Raw genomic sequence first — 18,194 nt, 5'->3', positions numbered from 1 at the left:
AATTCTGCAAAGTTAAAGTAACATAGTTTAGTAAAACTAGAAATTGTAGACAATATGAGAAAAATTAAAATCCCTCCATCTGTAAATAAAAAATATGTATATATCTTTGAAAAATCTATTTGATCAAGGGGAACATCAAAACCAAAAATAAAAACATAAAATGTATTTGTAAACTTGTGTTCAGAGGTCTCTAAGAACTGAGAAAAGCTGCTATATTCAAGCTTACAGTTTATTACAGTAGAAGAATACAGATAAAATCAGCAAAAGTAAAAGGCACATAGAGCAGAATCCAAGAGAGACTAGAGGCAAACTTCCCATTTTCTTCTCCCAGGGAACTTGTCTGAACAGTGCTTAATTCTGCCAGCAGCGGTGTGTGACAACATACATGAAGTATTGCCAACTAAGCAAGTTTACCCAAGCTTGAGTGTCCAAGGTTTTTATTGGGGCTCAGTCATGTAGGCCTGGAGCACCTATGTGACTGACCTCAGTTACTCAGGCTCTAGCCCCTCCAGAGATCAGACTGATACGGTGTGGCCCAAGGCTCCCACCATAAATCACATTGTTAGTCTGAACTATCTGGCGTGGTACAAGGCCCCCAAGTATGTAAAGACACTGCTGTCAGGCAGGATATTCCAAGGACTTAAAAATTATCTCCCAGGAGTTGGTCAAAGGCCAGTCATTTCTTTGGAATGTGCAGGGTTTGACCACCCCAAACCTGCTGAATTGACCCTTTATTGCACAGAACTTTTGGGCTATGGGTATGGCATTGCTTAGTGGAAAATTTGAAGAAGGAGGAATTTCGAGAAGACTAAGCAAAGCAGAAGTAATTTATTTAAAAAAAAAAACAATTAATTGGAAAACTATAATGGTATAAATTAAATAAAAGTGAAAACATGGTTCTTGGAATAAAAATTAAATAAAACCCATTACATTAGTTAGCCTATGCTGGAAAAAGGAGAGAATGCATTATATAAGAAGTTATAATGCAAACATACCTAGAAATACAGCTGTGCAAATATTGAAATTTTGGAGAGCAACGTGAAATAAAGGGAAATAGCATGTTCATAGATTGGAAGACTATTTTAAAATTCTTAGTTCTCACCAATTTGTTTAAACATGTTTGAAGAACAGGATGGTGTAGGATTTTTTCTAACAGGTATTAAAGATATATTGTAAATCTATTGTAACTGGTACAGAATGGTACTGGTGTGGGGATAATTATAGTCCTTTGAAACAGAATAGAGAGCCCAGAAACAATTCATGCTTTAATGACAACTGATTTATGAACAGGGTGACAGTGCAGAAAGCCACAAAAGCCATTTATATGAACACTGGCCCAACTTTATACTCTACCACAAAAGTTAATTTTGGGTGGACTAAAGGCTGAATTGTATGAGGCAAAACTAAATATTTTAGGAGGAAATATGGGAGAAAATTTTTATTACTCTGTGTAGGGAAAATTTAAAACCACAGAAACATTTAATATATAAGAAAAATCTTTACTAAAATTCACAATTTTTTGACATAAAAAGCATGAAAAGAGAAGCCACACTGTAGCAGAATCTATTTGTGATATGTTAAATCAAACAGGACTAATATTTAGATTGTAAGAAGAAATTCTGCAAATCTTTGAGGAAAAAGGCAGGCAACCCAGCAGAAAAATGGGCATAAGATTTAATAAGGAACTTCCTCAGTGGAAATCCAAATGTCAGATAACAGGGGAAAACGTATTTAACCTCATCAGTTGTGAAAACATGCAAATGAAACTGCAGCATGCCACCACTAAACATTTATTGATGCAATTGGCAGAAATTCTGAGTCTCACACTATCAGGAGTTGGTGAGGATGTGGAACACCAAAGAACCTCATTCACTACTGCAGAATTGAAATTGGTACAATCACTTTTTTTTTTTTTAAGACTTTTTAGAACAATTTTAGGTTCACAGCAAAATTGAGCAGAAGGCACAAATATCTCTCATATAGCCCTTCCTCCCACACAAGTGCAGTCACTTTGAAATGGTGGACATTATCTAGTAAAGGTAAAGATATCCATACCCCGTGTTATGCTATTCTGCTCCTAGGTATGCTTCTTGAGAAAGGTATGCTTCTGTGTTCCAGGAAGACTAGGAAAATTTTTTCCCCCACAATGAAAACAAGCAAATACCCATGAACAGATGAATGAAGAAACAAATTGTGGTGCATGTATTTAATGGAACATAAATTATACAGAAATGGAAATTTCCAAGTTACGGCTACAAGCAAATACATGAATGAACCTCACAAACAATTTTGAACAAAAGAAGCAATGATTCCATTTGTGTAAAATTAAACTATTTTCTTGTAGGGTTGCCTGTACAGGTTGTAAAAGTATAAAGAAAAGTGAGGAAATGATTTTTATAGAATGTATGAGAGAAGAGATCTCTCAGTGTGAAGGAAGTCGTGCCCAAGAATGACAGTGTGAGGTCTCTTGGAGCCAGTCATCTTATATATCATGAACTTGATGGTGGTTATATAGGAGTTTGCTTTATGCCATTTGTTAACTTATACAGAAGAGATTTGTGTGTATTTGTTTTAGTTTTCGTGTTTTAAAAGCTAGAAAAGGACAAAGTAACGAGGGGGAGATACTTGCTACATATATTCCTCAAATGTGTTTGTTTCTATAAAAGAATTCACATCTTGTCTTGTCCCTTTCTCAGTATGGCCTTCCAGGACCACCTGTTTATAATGGCACTCTTCATCTCAAGCAGTCCATTTCTCCTTTTATTTTTCTCTTAAGCACTTATTAGCTCTTCTTACTTCTGAAATCATATTGCAAAATCTCCACTTAGCTGTCCTATTTGAACATTTTAGAGGGACTACTCTCTCCCACATGTTTTCTTCTTTTGGTGGTACGAGTCATGATTCCTGGAAGCAGTCTCACCTTTGATTTGAGCATACTTTTGTCTGTGCTTCCCTAAGTGCTTATTCACATTTAGTTGGCCTGGTTTATAGTTGTAAAGTGCCTCACACATAATAAAGCGTGGAATAGGCATACAGTGGATATTTGTGAGTGAATGAATTTTGATTCTCAGACTCTCTCTCCTGCTGTTTTGTCTCTGAACACTGTCCTCTGTGTCAGCTCTTCTTCCTGTGCAGTAACTCGCTACATGCCTCATCCATCTCCATAATTGAAGCCTTTTGCTTTATCCTGATGAATTTGTCCCACCTTCAGGGCAGCTGTACTTGAGTGTTCTGGCCCCTTTGTTTTCAAAATGGCCAAATGAAAACTAAGTTTTTCTCTCACAACTCAAAAATGCTTCTGTCTTGTTCCACTTCTGTAATTATTTGTCCTACTATCCTGTTCTCATAACAGACAACCGTGAAATCACTTTAAAGTTCTGAATCGCTTATCTCTGTCATCCACACTGATCTTTCAACACTTCCTGACATTTTAGTTTTCCTTTGTACTGTCTTTGCATATTCTCACTGTCTAATGACATTACCCAAAACTAGAGCCTTGCTCTTTAATGCCTTGGCTATTCTTGTTCCTAATTGGAGTTAATTTTTACATAATGCATCAAATTCATGTTGCTCTGGGCTGACAAAATAACCTATGGCTTATAAACCTAGGGTTTACATATAACTTAATATAAGAAATTTAAATTACTTATATTTTAGTGACTATTAAATTATGAACCCTTCTTGCATTATCAGATGTATTTCTTTTTCTTGTCTACCCTGATGCCAGACCTTATATGATCCAGTCTCCTGTCACCTATCCATGTGGCATTCCTCTACAGCACACTTTTCGTCGTTGTATGCTTTCTCTATATGAGTTCTTAAATAATTAAATTGCTTAACATGCCTGGCACAAGGGATGGTCTCATATATATATTTTTTTTTAATTACTGCACATATTCAGTTTTGGGGTTAAGATTCTTAGTTCTATAAAATGATCATAGAATATTTTAGCTAACTTTAATTTCTCCTTTTTTTAATTCCCTAACCCACTTCATGGCTATTTCTCAAGAAATTGAGACTTTCACACACACTATGCCAGATAACATAGGTTACTGAAAGAGCACTTTTCCCCTCCTGGAAACCCACTAAAAAGAATGGCCTCTGCTTTATTCTTCCATCCTTTGGTATGTAATATAAATAAATACTTTGTAAATACATTGTGGATTAAATGCAAAGCCAGGTAGAGAAGTATTTCATACTGATTCACTCTGAAAGCCCTATCCCAAATGCAAATGCCCAAGTCAAGTTTATTTCTCCCCGTTAGTTACATATTAACATGTAATTACTCAGTTACATGTAATTAATTCTTGTTCTGCTGGGTCTTGGGTTACCAGTCTCATGAAATTGTCTGCTTCTTGACTTAAAAAAGAATTCTGACTCAGTGCACCTTAATGACCTGAAAGTTTTCTAAATGATGTCAGCTTGAAAGCATGTTTTTAAGAGTCTTTTCATTGAAGTGTCAGTAGTTTGAAGTGCTTAATACAGCCTCTTTTCCTGAGGTTCTGAGATTGCCCTTTGTTGATGACACAACCTCTAGCCTAGTTTATAAGAGCTTTCAGGCAAGCGTCAGAGTTAAACAAAAGCCGCCTGTAGATGTCAGACTTATAATGGCTATGGTTAATTTATTACTAATAATTTTCAAATGGGAAAATTCTGCTGTGCATAATAAGAATAACGCACTGATAAGGAAATTTGATTATTTCTGTGATAGGAAAAAGTTAACAAAGTCACCTTTAAAAAACATTTTAGGCAAAATATCTTTAAGGATAACAAACTTGTTTTCAAAGAAGTCAGTGAATGTTACATTTGATCATGAAAATTTATGAACAAAACTTTATAGAGGAAAATTTTTGACTTGTAACGATAATCCTGAGACATAATACACCAGTAATATACCATTAATATACAAGAATATCAAGTAAAGAGATTCAGTAAGTCTGGAATAAGTCTTAGAGAAGGATCTTCTTATAAAACATCATCAGTTAAGTCTGAAATACATCCCGAGTTGAAAAGTACTGACCTAAAAGACACTAGAGGTTTAAATAAAGAAGCAAGGTTTTGGCCAGGTTAACATTTAAAATAATAACTGAAATGATAACTGACAGTACTATACTTTTGTTGCCTAAGATTATGCAAAGTATTGCCAGTACTCTGATAAATATAGGAAAACTTTGTAGAAGTGATTAATGACAGTTTTGGTAAATATTTTTTTGTGAACGTTTTGGACAGTGAGGGCATTGACAAATCTGTACAAATTCATTTTGCATACAATTTCCAAAATATTCATATTAATAATATTTTATATGTACAAATTTAATGTAAGGCAAGGTGAGCATCTCTGAATTGTCCATCTTCCCATGGAACTCTTATAATAGTTAAACATTAAACAAATCTCATTATTTCTAGCATTCTTTTGCTTTTTATTTGAAAGAATATGGACTCACAGGAAGTAGCAAAAGTAGTACAAAGATTCTGTGTATCCTTCCACCACTTTCCTCCAGTGGTGACATCTTAGTAGCTGTAGTACAGCATCAAAACCAGGAAATTGATGGTGGTACATTACTGTTAATTAGGCTACTGATCTTACTTGGTTATTACTGTTCTTTTAACTTGCATTTTATCTGTGTGTGCGTGCATGTATAACTGTGCAGTTTTATCCCATGAATAGGTTTGTGTAACCACCACCACAGCTAACATACAGAACTCTTTACATTACCACAGAAGAACTCTTTTGTGCTACCTTTTTGTATTCATACTCCCCCACCCCCTAGTGGTCATCTGTGCCCCCTGGCAACCACTAATCTGTTCTCCATTTCTACAGTTTTGTCATTTCAAGGAAGTTATAAAAATGGAATCATATATAACCTTTTGAGATTCACTTTTTTTTTTTTTTTACCAAGCATAGTCCCTTTGAAGTTTATCCAAATTGTTCCATGTATCAATAAGTTATTCTGTTTTAATGCTGAGTAGTACTCCATTGTATGATGTTCCAGAGTTTGTTCAGTGAGTCAATCACTGAAGGATACTTGGGTTGTTTTCAGTATTTTCCTATTACAAATAAAGCTTCCATGAATATTTGTGTATAGGTTTTTGTGTGAAAATTTCATTTCTCTGGGATAAGTACCCAAAAGTTGCAATTCCAGGTTCATGGAGTAAATACTTGTTTATTTATGTAAACTGCCACTAATTTTCCAGAGAGGCTGTACCATTTTACATTTCTATCAGCAATGTATGATAGATCCATTTTTTCTGCCTCATCACTAGCATTTGTTATTATCTCTGTTTTTTCTTTTGGCTCTTCTAATAGGTGTGTAGTGATATCTTATTGTGGTTTTAATTTGCACTTCCCTAATAGCTAATAATGTTGGATGACTTTTCGTGTGCTGATTTGCTATATGTATATCCTCTTTAGGGAAGTATCTGTTCTTTCTTTTGCCAATTTTATAATTTTTTTGATATTACTTTACAACTAAGACCTTTGTTGAATATGTGGTTTGCAAATATTTTCTGTCAATCCATAGCTGGCTTTTCATCCTCTTAAGGTCTTTCATAGCACAGACATTTTCAATTTTGATGAAGTCCAATTTCGTACATTTTTTTAAATGGATTGTTCGCTTCTTGGTCTAAGAACTCCCTGCCTAGCCCTAGGTCTCAAAAATTTTCTGTTTTTTCTTTTGAAATTTTATAGTTTTATGCTTTACATTTAAATCCATGATATATTTTGCATTAATATTTGTACACAATGTGAGGTTTAGGTCAGCATTCACTTTTTTTTGCCTGTAGATGTCCAGTTGTTTGGCACCATTTGTTGAAAAGATTGTCCTTTCATTGAGTTGTTTTTACACCTTTGTCAAAAATCAGTCGGCTGTGCTTATGTTGGTCATTTTTTTGATCTCTTTTGTGTTTCATTGATCTGTGTTTCTATTTCTCTGTCAATACCACACTGTCTTTATTACTGTAGCTACTTAATAAGGCTTAACATAAGGTAGAAGTTTTTCTTCTTTAACAAAATTGTTTTAGCTGTTGTGGGTTCTTTGCCTTTTCATATAAAGTCTAAAACAAGCTTGTCTATATATATACAAATAAACAATCCTGTGAGGATTTTGGTAGGACTTGAATTAAATCTATAGAACAATTTGGGGGAAATTGACATCTTTACTAGATTGAGTCTTCTAGTCCTTGACACGGCATGTTTCTCCATTTATTTAGATCTTCTTTGATTTCTTTCATCAGGGTTTTTTGATTTTCAGCATACAGATCCTGTAGGTGTTTTTTTAGGTTTATGCCTAGGTAATTTTTTAATTTGAATGTTTTGCCCTGAAGGGCATCTAGAAAACTATGTAATAATCTATAACCTAGATTATTAAATAGTTTCACCCTGAAGAATATCTAGATTAGGAGTAGTGCAAAGGCTGAAATACAGGTTATATTAGGAAAGAATGCACATACAAGATGATTTTTTGAAATGAACCAGTTAAGCAGGACTAAAGCCTGACCAGACTAATACAGAAAATACTGTGGACTGGTAGATTTGTGGAATGGTAGTTTGAACACCTGAAGTATATACAGGTAGTGTAAAACTTTGTTTTCCAGAAAGATCTCTCTTAACTTTTTCATCTTTTTTTTCCTGGAGCAGTGGGCTCTGGACCATCTTAGGTTTTTAGCAAAGGCTTGATTGACATCATTGCATGGAGTATGGGCAGCAGTGTGGTAATAGTCATATGTACACACTGTTTTTTTTTAATGATAGATAAATATAAAGGATATTTCCAAAATTTATGGGAGCAGGGTGAAACATGATTCTTAAGGTTCTCACAATTGGTAGAAACTAGATATGTTGAACAGTGCGTAGAAAGCAGAGTCAAATATGGGACAGGGTTAAAACTGGTTTCAAGAATGAGTGAGCATTTTAAAAAGGTGATACTTAGGATTTGAAGGTCAAAAAAGGTTTACTTTTGAACAACGCTAATATAAATCCAAGTACCAGAGGCAGGATAGAGCAGTGAATCCAATCCAGGTGGAAAGGTGGTTTTTCCTCTGGTCACTTTTATGCTTCCTCCTGGGCATTTGTGTTCCTAAGAATTACAGGCAGGAGAATTAGATCTTGGGCTTTAGGACTGTGTCTTTAAACATGAGGAAATTTGTGCCATTATAAGCTTAATTTGGTTGACGTGTAGAATGAAAAAGGCGAACCTCCAAATGGAAGTATGTAGACTGGTGAGTATCTTGCCATTTTAATCTATATTTATTTAAGAGTTTAAGAACCTAAATCCTGATAATCACCTTAATCCAAACCCTTTCTCTGCTGGAACCCCTAAAATTCTTGTCCTTGATTTTTTTTTTTTGGTCATTGTTGAATTCATCCCATTCTCTTATTTTCCTGTTCCCAGGACTCAACTCCCTTAAAACCCTTTCTGTTTCCAGTTCATCTTTTCTTTCCTTTATACCCACTTCTCTTCCCAAGTTTAAAAATTATATTTTCAAATGCCGAATAGACATGATATTCATTTTCAGGTTCTTTTCCCTTTTTGCACTACAGCAAGTCCCCCACCCCGAAAGTGAATATAGATAATATATACTTGGAACTAGTATATTGTTGGGAGACTTAGCAAGAAATAAAAATGTCAAATATATAGTAAAGCATATGTATATAAGCCCTTTTTCATAAAAAATATGTTAAGTTTCATAAGGAATTTTTGGCTTTCTCATTTTTAGAAGACTGCCGACTTGATCTTTTAGAGAGGAACCAGGAAAACCAAGACAAATATTTCTGTCAAGTTTTATTCAGCAACCACCAAACGTTGACTACAGAGCAAGAGAAAGTTTCAGGAAAACCGTTTAATCTGGGCGCAGACATTTTTCCTTCAAGAAAAATACCTTGTAAATGTGACTCTGTGGAGCCAACATACTTGGATCTCTACCCTTTGGCCCCACATAATTACTCAAAAAAGAAGGCTGATGAGTTTAATGCATCTCATTTCAATACTAGAAATGAGAGAACCAATACTGGAGAGAAATCTTTTGATTATAATCAAAATTTGCAAGGTTTTAGTTATGTTGAGGAACTTATTCAGCATCAGACTTTTCAGACTTTGGGGCAGTCATTTGAATATAGTGAACATGGTAGTGCTTTCCATGATAAGGCTGCTTTGATTACACATAAGAGTGCCCACACAAAAGAGAGATCTTATAAATTTGGAAAAAACCTACATGATAACTCAGCCCTTATTGTCTCTCCAAGTATTCACACAGAGAAGAATCACTCTGACTTTAATGAAGATGAATGTAATAAAACTGGGAACAATTTCAGTAGGGTTACTCAACTTCAGAGAACTGATACAGGAGAGAAAAATTTTGGTCAAAAAGCACATTTCAGAAAGTATCAGAGAATTCATACAGGTGTGAAACCTCTCGAATATGGAAAAAGTGTTAGCCACATTTCAGCCATTGTAGTACAACAGAGAACTCACACAGTAGAGACATCTTGTGATAACACATGTAGGGAAACTTTCGATTCTCAGTCAGCCTTCAATACAGATGAGAGAACTCATGGAAGAGAAAAGCACTATGAGTGTAATGAATGTCAAAAATCCTTCTCTAGGCGGTCATCCCTCATGGTACATCAAAGAACTCACACAGGTGAGAAAACCTATGAATGTAATGAATGTGGGACAGCTTTTTCCTGGAAATCATCCCTAGCAGTTCATCAGAAAACACACACGAAGAAGAAACCCTATGAATGCAATGAATGTGGTAAAACTTTCAGGCAGAAGTCAAGCCTTGGAATACATCAGAGAAGTCACACAGGTGAGAAACCCTATGGATGTAATGAATGTGGGAGAGGTTTCACTTACATGTCACACCTCAGAGCACATCAGAGAATTCACACAGGTGAGAAACCCTATGAATGTAATGAATGTGGGAGAGCTTTCACCTACATGTCACACCTCAGAGGACATCAGAGAAGTCACACGGGGGAGAAACCCTATGAATGTAATGAATGTGGGAGAGCTTTCACCTACATGTCACACCTCAGAGGACATCAGAGAATTCACACAGGGGAGAAACCCTATGAATGTAATGAATGTGGTAAAACTTTCAGCCAGAAGTCAAGCCTTGGAATACATCAGAGAAGTCACACAGGCGAGAAACCCTATGAATGTAATGAATGTGGGAGAACTTTCACCTACATGTCCCACCTCCGAGGACATCAGAGAATTCACAAAGGGGAGAAACCCTATGAATGTCTTGAGTGTGGGAAAACTTTCCTCTGGAAGTCAATCTTGAGAATACATTGGAGAAGTCATACAGGGGAGAAACCCTATGAATGTAATGAATGTGGGAGAGCTTTCACCTACATATCACATCTTAGAATACATCAGAGAAGTCACACAGGCGAGAAACCCTATGAATGTAATGAATGTGGTAAAACTTTCAGCCAGAAGTCAGACCTTAGAAAACATCAGAAAATTCACACAATGGAGAAACCCTATGAATGTAACTAATGTGGAAAAGCTTTCATTTGCAATTTAACTCTCCAAACTAAAATTATGAGGCACTTCACACAGGCGAGTATAATGAATCACATTTTCAGCAGTGAGTTTCACCTATTGAAACATGAGAAAACTCACAAAGTGGGGGAGAAATCCTATACATGTGGTAATGTGAGAAAATTTTCAGAGGGTTGTCAGATGTAAAAAGCCAAGGGGAGGAAAAATAACTTTTTCACTGCTCTGTTAGGTTCAGTGACTGGTGCCCTGCAAATTGAAAGACATTAACACAGAAAAAGGTCTATTTCATATGTGTGTGGAGTGGCCTCTCAGAAATGAAATGCAAACCCCAAAGAGGTGGTCAGGGGCCAGCCCCGTGGCTTAGCGGTTAAGTGCTCGTGCTCTGCTACTTGTGGCCCGGGTTCGGATCCCGGGCGCGCACCGAGGCACCGCTTCTCCGGCCATGCTGAGGCCGTGTCCCACATACAGCAACTAGAAGGATGTGCAACTATGGTGTACAACTATCTACTGGGGCTTTGGGCGGGGGAAGGAGGAGGATTGGCAACAGATGTTAGCTCAGAGCCAGTCTTCCTCAGCAAAAAGAGGAGGATTAGCATGGATGTTAACTCAGGGCTGATCTTCCTCACAAAAAAAAAAGAGGTGGTCAGACCTTGAGGCTTACATACCATTTTAACAAAAGGGAAATACATTTGCAGAGAAGTGACTAGCCAAAGGAATAGGATTTTGAGCTTCTAGAGGTGGTAAATTGTGAAAAGGTAAATATATGGGGAATCCAATGGATGATAAGGATTATTTCAGTAAGATTTGTTTATGCAGATGTTAGTTGGTGCCATCTTCAATGATAAGAGTTGTATCCTCTTACCTCATAATGGGAGAGGGAATGAGGAAAACTTCACAAAGGGAGATTTATGCCCTGCCTTTAGGTAGATAGGGGGAGGATGGATTTTTCTGTGTTTACTGTTTTTCAATTGCTTTCAGCTCAATCCTTAAGCCAAAGTGGCTTGTTTTGGGGTGCCATATTGATTCCCTTCTTCACACAGAGGAGAAACCTTATAAATGTGATGGATGTTGGGAAGATTTTCACCAGAAGTGAAATCTCAGACCATCAGAAAACTCACAGGGAATTAAACGTACAAATGTAATGAATATGGAAAAACTTTCATCCATACATCAAATCTTACATTAAATCAACTTAAAGACAATTAAATTAAAGACAACTTATACACATAAACAGCCCTGTAAATGTCATGGATCTTGGAATGTTTTCAGCCAGAAATCACATCTTTGAGAACATCAGGGAACTCAGAGAAACTATAAAGATGATGAGTGCAGGGAAACTCTCAGCCACAAGTCAGGGCTAAGAAAAGATTGCAAAACTCAGAGAAATTAATGTGGAAGTTTCTCACTAAACATAAGAGAACTGGCTTAGTCTGTTCAGGCTGTTATAGCAAAAGTACCGTAGACTGGCTTAAATAACAAATGTTTATTTCTCACAGTTCTGGAAACTGGAAAGTCCAAGATCAGGGCACTGGCAGATTCGGTGTCTGTTAAGGATCAACTTCCTGGTCCTTGGATGGCCATCTTCTTGCTGTGTTCTCACATGGAGGAAGGGGCAAGGGAGCTCTTTGCGGCCTCTTTTATAAAGGCAGTAATCCATTCATGAGAGCCCTGCCCTCATGACATAATCACCTCCCACAGGCCTCCACTTCCAAGTACCAGCACATTGGGGATTAGGTTTTGACATATGCCTTTGGGGGTGACATAAACATTCAGTCTATACCAAGAATTTACACTGGAAGGAAACCTTTGAAATATATATAGACAGTCTTTCATCCACTAATAGAATTCTCTGGGGAAAGAAACACTGTGAAGGTAATGAATATAAGAAATATTCTGTATGACCTCAACCCTAAGTAAACTTCCACTGGAGAAACATTGATTGAGAAAGGAATGAAAACGTGAAAGCTTTCTGTCAAAGACTGAATCTCATTGAGTAGAGAATTCACACACAGTGAAGAAAATCTAGAATGCAATGTGATAACTTCAGCCAAAAGCCACCTTTCTCGGTACAGCAGAAAATGCACAGAGCAATAGAGACCTCATAGTGTATTAACCAGATGAAAGAAATCTTAAGGTAATGGATTTGGGAAATTGTTCCAGAAGTCAACCCACAATATAATATATATAAGTAATATAATTTAAAACAGACCACTATCCCACATACTATATATGCTTCATTTCCTTTTGTCCCAAGGCCCACAACTAGTCTAAATTTCCCAACCACACTTGCATCCAAATGAGGTAATATCACCAACTTCTAGGTAGTGGAATGTGGTAAAAACAAGTGCCGTGAAAGGCCTCTTCATCCTATATATTCTCTGCTGTCTCTTGTTGCTACACTGAAGATGAAAGGGTACCACATGGAAGGAGTCAGGGTTCAGGAATTACTGTGTGGAACAATTTCCTCCTCTGATAGTCTGACTTTTGTGAGGAAGAAAAAAATGTTCTCTGCTGAACTGTTATAGGTTTGAGTCTGCCTGTTAACTGACATATACTAGAGATCCCTCAGTTAACACAAGCTATGAAAGTGCCAAATTGGTATGTATCAGAAAAGTCACATGAGAGGATCCCCTGACAACATCCTGAATGATCTTTAGCTATTGACCGCAACTCTTCTTAGTAATCACATAAAGAACAGGATTTGTCTGATGTTTCCTTATAGTTACAGTTAGGTTATGAACCTTTGTAGCAATACAAGTGTTGAGGATTTCACAGTACATCATACCAGGAAGCACATGCTGTTAATTAGTACCATTGATAACAATATTGAATTGGATTATTTGGCTAATATAGTATCTTTCATGTTTCTTCACAAAAAAGTGATTTTACCCTTTATATTAATATCTTGTGAGGAGATACATTCAGGCTATACATATGTCCTCTTAATCCTGAAGCTTTCACCCACTAATTTTAGCATTTATTTCTGATCATTGCCCAAATCAATTATTACCATACTTGCAAAAGCATTTTTTGTTCTTTTATTCCTCTTGTGCTTATGGTATGGAAGGGTTTTCCTTTCTCCAGAATTTTTAATTTATGTATAGACTCATATTCTTCATTTAGTAGGTTATAATCCTTAACTAGGGTTTATTTTTTTTGACACTTGTCATCTGAGGTAAGTCAGTGGAAGTTTATTCAAATTGGCTTCTGTCCTTTTATTATGTGTTTCTGATAACTTTTGCTTTTACCAATCTGTTCTTTTACCTGTTGTGATCATGATAATGTTTAATTTGCCTTTGTAATAGTTTACATTATAGAGCAAGTTCTTTATTCATTTTTTTCCAAAAATTTTGTTTTTCTTAAAATATTTATAATTTTAAGCCCTCTTGAAGAAATACTTTAAAATGCTGATAAAGCATTTAATTTCATCTCAGTCAGGTACCCACAAGGTATAACCAACTCAACCAACTGACTTAGCTGGTTCCTGGGAAACTCAGAGACACAGTCCTAGTGATATGGGAGTCAGGCCTTTCCTGCTTTCCGTCTTCGCTGGCACACGTCCAGAGGACACTCCCCAACACCACTTCATCCTCTAGAGAATGTTGTTTGAGTCCTAAACATTCATGCTTGTTCCTTCTTGCCTTGTGGATCTTTCTTACCTGTCTCTGAACTATTGTTCCAACAAACGGTAGGATCATCTGGGATCCTGGACAAGTTAGATTTTCTGTGTACCTGTTTCTTCATGCTCTTCATGCTACTACAGGCACAAAAGAATCCTATTGACAGGGTTTTTGCACTGTTGCATGCAGTGATCCACTTCAGGAGCATTCTCTTCAGTGCTCACCACAGGTCACCTTTTCCTTACCTGTTTGGTTGTTTGACAGAATGACACTGGATGTCAGCTGCTTGCCTAACTGCACATTACTAAACTTTATTATTATTATACTACTATGATTTCACTGCCTGCTTCGTTAACTGGGTGACTGTGTAAGTCTGCCATCAACCATCTGTGACCCGATAGCCAAAATGACAGGCAACCCAGCTGTATAACCCACCTAGAAGGAAGGAATCTAGGGATTGTCGTCAGGCTGGGTGGCTGCCTGCTTCTCAGGCTTAGGCTCCTCTGTATCCTAGGGCCTTGTCCTCCCATCTTGAGTACATAATCTTCAGTGTGAGGTAACTAGGAAATAAACATTCTGAGCCACCTCCAGCCCATCCTAAGCTGAGTCCCACAAATGAGTTGCAGGGAGTTCATTAGCGGAATGAGATAGATTCAAATTTATGTGGGTCTTTGCATATTTCTGACATGAGAATTCATGACTTGTGTTAGCTTTTCAAAATGGTCACTGGTTTACTGACTCAGAATTGTCGAGAACCACTGCTCAGGCTCCCTTCCCCCCGGAAGTTCATGAATATGTTTCTGTTACATGTTGCTAGGAAGAGAATATGGCTTCCATCAAATATTTAGTGTTTAATAGTTTAATTACCTATAATTTTTCAACTGCTGCTCAGAAGTGACCCCTAGGAAGCTCATGACTATCATGGTCAACCCTCAAGTCCCATTTCATAGCCACTCTAGTATATGATACTGCCAGTCTTAGTGGTCAGAAGGGTGGGGGTCAGCTTAGGGGTCTGGGTTGGGTCCTGAGCACCACCTAGAGTTCTGTTCTCATGTACATACTCTGATTCCAGTGATTGCTATCAGTACCTTTGAGGGGTGAGGTTGGATTGAAGTCTAGAGACAGACCCAGGGGAATCTACCAGTTCCTTTCTTGCTGGTGGCCTTCCTTACTGCAGGATGATAGCTTTAGGGTAGAGGCTCTTCACTCAACTTGTGTGGATCTTGGTCTAGCACCCTTCTCTGTGGAGCTAAGAAAAGTGCATCTTTGAGAATGGTATGTGAGAAGGTGACTACTTAAGTATTTACTAATCTGTGTCTTTTAGTTAAGAAATGAGTTCACTTCTGTATAAAATTGCATTCTGGGTGTGCATGCATGTGGCTTGTATCGGTGCGTTTTTATACCATGTGTATATGTCTGTTGGGATAGCATGTAGTGTAATGTTTAAGAGCAGTTCTATACATTAAGTGGATTCCTCGAGTGCTTTATCAGTGGGGCTTGTTTTAAAATATGCAATGTTTTTTGTAAAAGAAAAAGTTGTAAATATGTATATGAAACGTTACCTGTATCTGATTAGCACCAGCATGCCTCAGGATGCTCAGAAAAGAACCATTGAAGCTCTGCTCTGTGTGTGTGTGTTTTAAGGATACAGGCAAACATGCTAGGGACCATGGATAAACATGAATCTTTGGCAAAGGGTTGGGGTGAGTATATGCAGCCCAAGGCTCCATGAGGTTTAGCAGACATCACCTCCTTTCCAGCTGAGAGCTAAATGGTGATATCAGATATGCAGTGCTGAGAGATGTGGGCATTCTTGGGCATCCATTGTTGAGAAAATTTGCTGAGCACCTTGAGCATTTGGTGAATATTGAGCCTTAGGAGTACGGACTATATCCTAGAGCAAGGCTCAGCAAACTGGCTCATGGGGTCAAATCCAGCCCATTGCCTCTTTTTATACAACTTACAGACTGAGAATGGGTTTTTATTGTTAAATGATTGAAAAAATTCAAATGAATGTTTTTTACACATGAAAATGATAAAAATTTAGAGTTTTTTGTCTTTAAATAAAGTTTTGGAACACAGCTATCTTCAGTTGCTTACTTATTGTCTATGGCTGCTTTTGTACTACAACAGCAGAATTTAGTAGTTGCAACATAGACACTTTCATTGTGGCACTTGTATTGCTTCACACTGCTGCTCATGTTGTTATAAATTCCAGTAGTGTAATTATAACTTCACAGTGTTGCAATGTTTGAAAAAGTTACCAGTGAATATCATGTCTAAACAAGAAAAGAAGATAAAGTGGACTTTTAAAGTACAGCAGAGTGTAGATTTTGTTGTTGAATTGTCAACACTTTTAGAAATGAAAATAGTGACACTGTAGATGTGCCAAAAATGTACTATATATGTAGGCATTGTCATACTAAGCCCTCATTAAAATTCTCCCATCTCATAGGCAATTGCCAGGAAAATTAGAAAATTTTAAATAGAACATCTCATCACAGAATTACTTCACAAAATAAAAAAGAAAATGTGACTATCAAACCGTTTTCAAATGGCTTGTTTGTTGGCCAAATAAGGAAAGCTGTTTAATGTTGAGTTAATTAGATTGTGTTTGATTGCAGCAGCTGAAGATTATGTCTGGAAAAAAATAAACTTACTTAAGATTCTTATCCTTTTGGTGAGAACACTTGCCTTAAGAGTTGAGGACAGTCAGAACAACATTAATAGTCAATTAAAAAAAAGGCAGATGATTTAAGTGGTTTTCCTTGGCTGTTCATGAACCAACAGTTGTTAGCAGTACTGCTTTGTTGCTTTTTTTTCGAGGTGTCACTGCTGCATTTGAAGTGACTAAAGAATTTAAGCTTTGTGAACGGTCTCTGTGGAACAAATACAGTTGAGAATATTTTAAAAGAAGTGAAAACACTTATTCACTATAACCTGAAGTGGAATCTGCTAAGATGTCTTACAACTGATGGTGGTAAAAATATGTGTAGAGCAGAAAAAGGCTTAGTTGCACAAATTTAGAAACCTTGTTATTTATTGTATTATTCATCAAAAGGAACATTGCTGAAATATTTTAACCTTTTACGTGTTAATCAATAGTGTGAACAGTAAAACTTCACTTGCTCTCATGGACTTAACTCTCATGAGATTCCTGAATTTTTTTTAGAAATAGAAGCTGAATAGTTTGACTTGACCCACCACAGAGCTGGTCAATGACTTAGTGGTAAATATTGTGATTTTTTTTTATGAGTTCATAGTCAAGATTGAATTTTTTCTGAATGAGAACAACTGCCCTCAGCACTATTAATGAACTGTGAATGCCTTTGGAAATTAGCTTTTGCTACACATTTGATAATCTTAAAGTTACAAGACAAAATGGTACTTACATATGAAACTTACCCTGTGGTAGTCATTTCAACGACTAATGTTTGAATCACAAGTAATATCAAGCTGCACTATACACTCCTGTGTGGTTTAAAATTGAAAACAAGAAGGAGTATCTTCGTTCCCACGTTTTACGAGCTCAAACTACTGATGGCATTTTTTTGGGACTTTGATGCAGGTGTAAAGGAAATTGCCTTCAAAATTAATTAAATTTTGCAATTTAGTTGGAAGTGATTTTTCTATAATGTAATGACATGTTGAGAGGCAAATATCTAGAGAAGAATCAAACAGAATTCTGTAAATGCCTTCCTAGCACTAAATATGCTCAATTAGTCATATACCAGCACTCAGTATTTGGCAGGATGTATCTGTGTGGAAAGACATTTTTAAAGATGAAATATGTAAAATCTCATTATAGATCAGCATTAACAGGTGGACAGTTTGCAATTGATTTTGATAATACGATACAGTAACTTTGAACCCCAATTAAATCATAGAATTCTATTCTCAGTAGATCCATATTACATAAACTTGTACTCATTATTATATTTAAACTTAGAATTTCGTGAATAACAATTTTCTTTAAATTCTTTTTCTCTTGTTAAGTACCTATGTAGTAGCCATTTTGCCTCTTTCTTCAAAACCTAGAATATATATTATCTGTCTCCTTAAA

At 36.6% G+C, this 18,194-nt stretch overlaps 1 protein-coding gene across 1 annotated transcript in view; it reads left to right on the top strand.

The window, feature by feature from the left end:
• LOC131419900 (zinc finger protein 782-like) overlaps window positions 1–15,764 on the top strand; it is a 47,867-nt gene extending 32,103 nt beyond the window's left edge. The window contains exon 5 of the mRNA XM_058565405.1: window positions 8,716–15,764. Within this exon, the coding sequence (XP_058421388.1) occupies window positions 8,716–10,505 (1,790 nt within the window). The 3' untranslated portion in view covers window positions 10,506–15,764. The remainder of the gene's footprint in view (window positions 1–8,715) is intronic.
• The last annotated feature ends 2,430 nt before the right edge of the window (window positions 15,765–18,194 follow it).

This window comes from Diceros bicornis, chromosome 22 (genome assembly GCF_020826845.1).
Source record: "Diceros bicornis minor isolate mBicDic1 chromosome 22, mDicBic1.mat.cur, whole genome shotgun sequence".
Taxonomy (NCBI): Eukaryota; Metazoa; Chordata; class Mammalia; order Perissodactyla; family Rhinocerotidae; genus Diceros; species Diceros bicornis.
The sequence above is the reverse complement of the archived record's forward strand: the minus strand, read 5'-3'. Positions and strand labels throughout refer to the sequence as shown.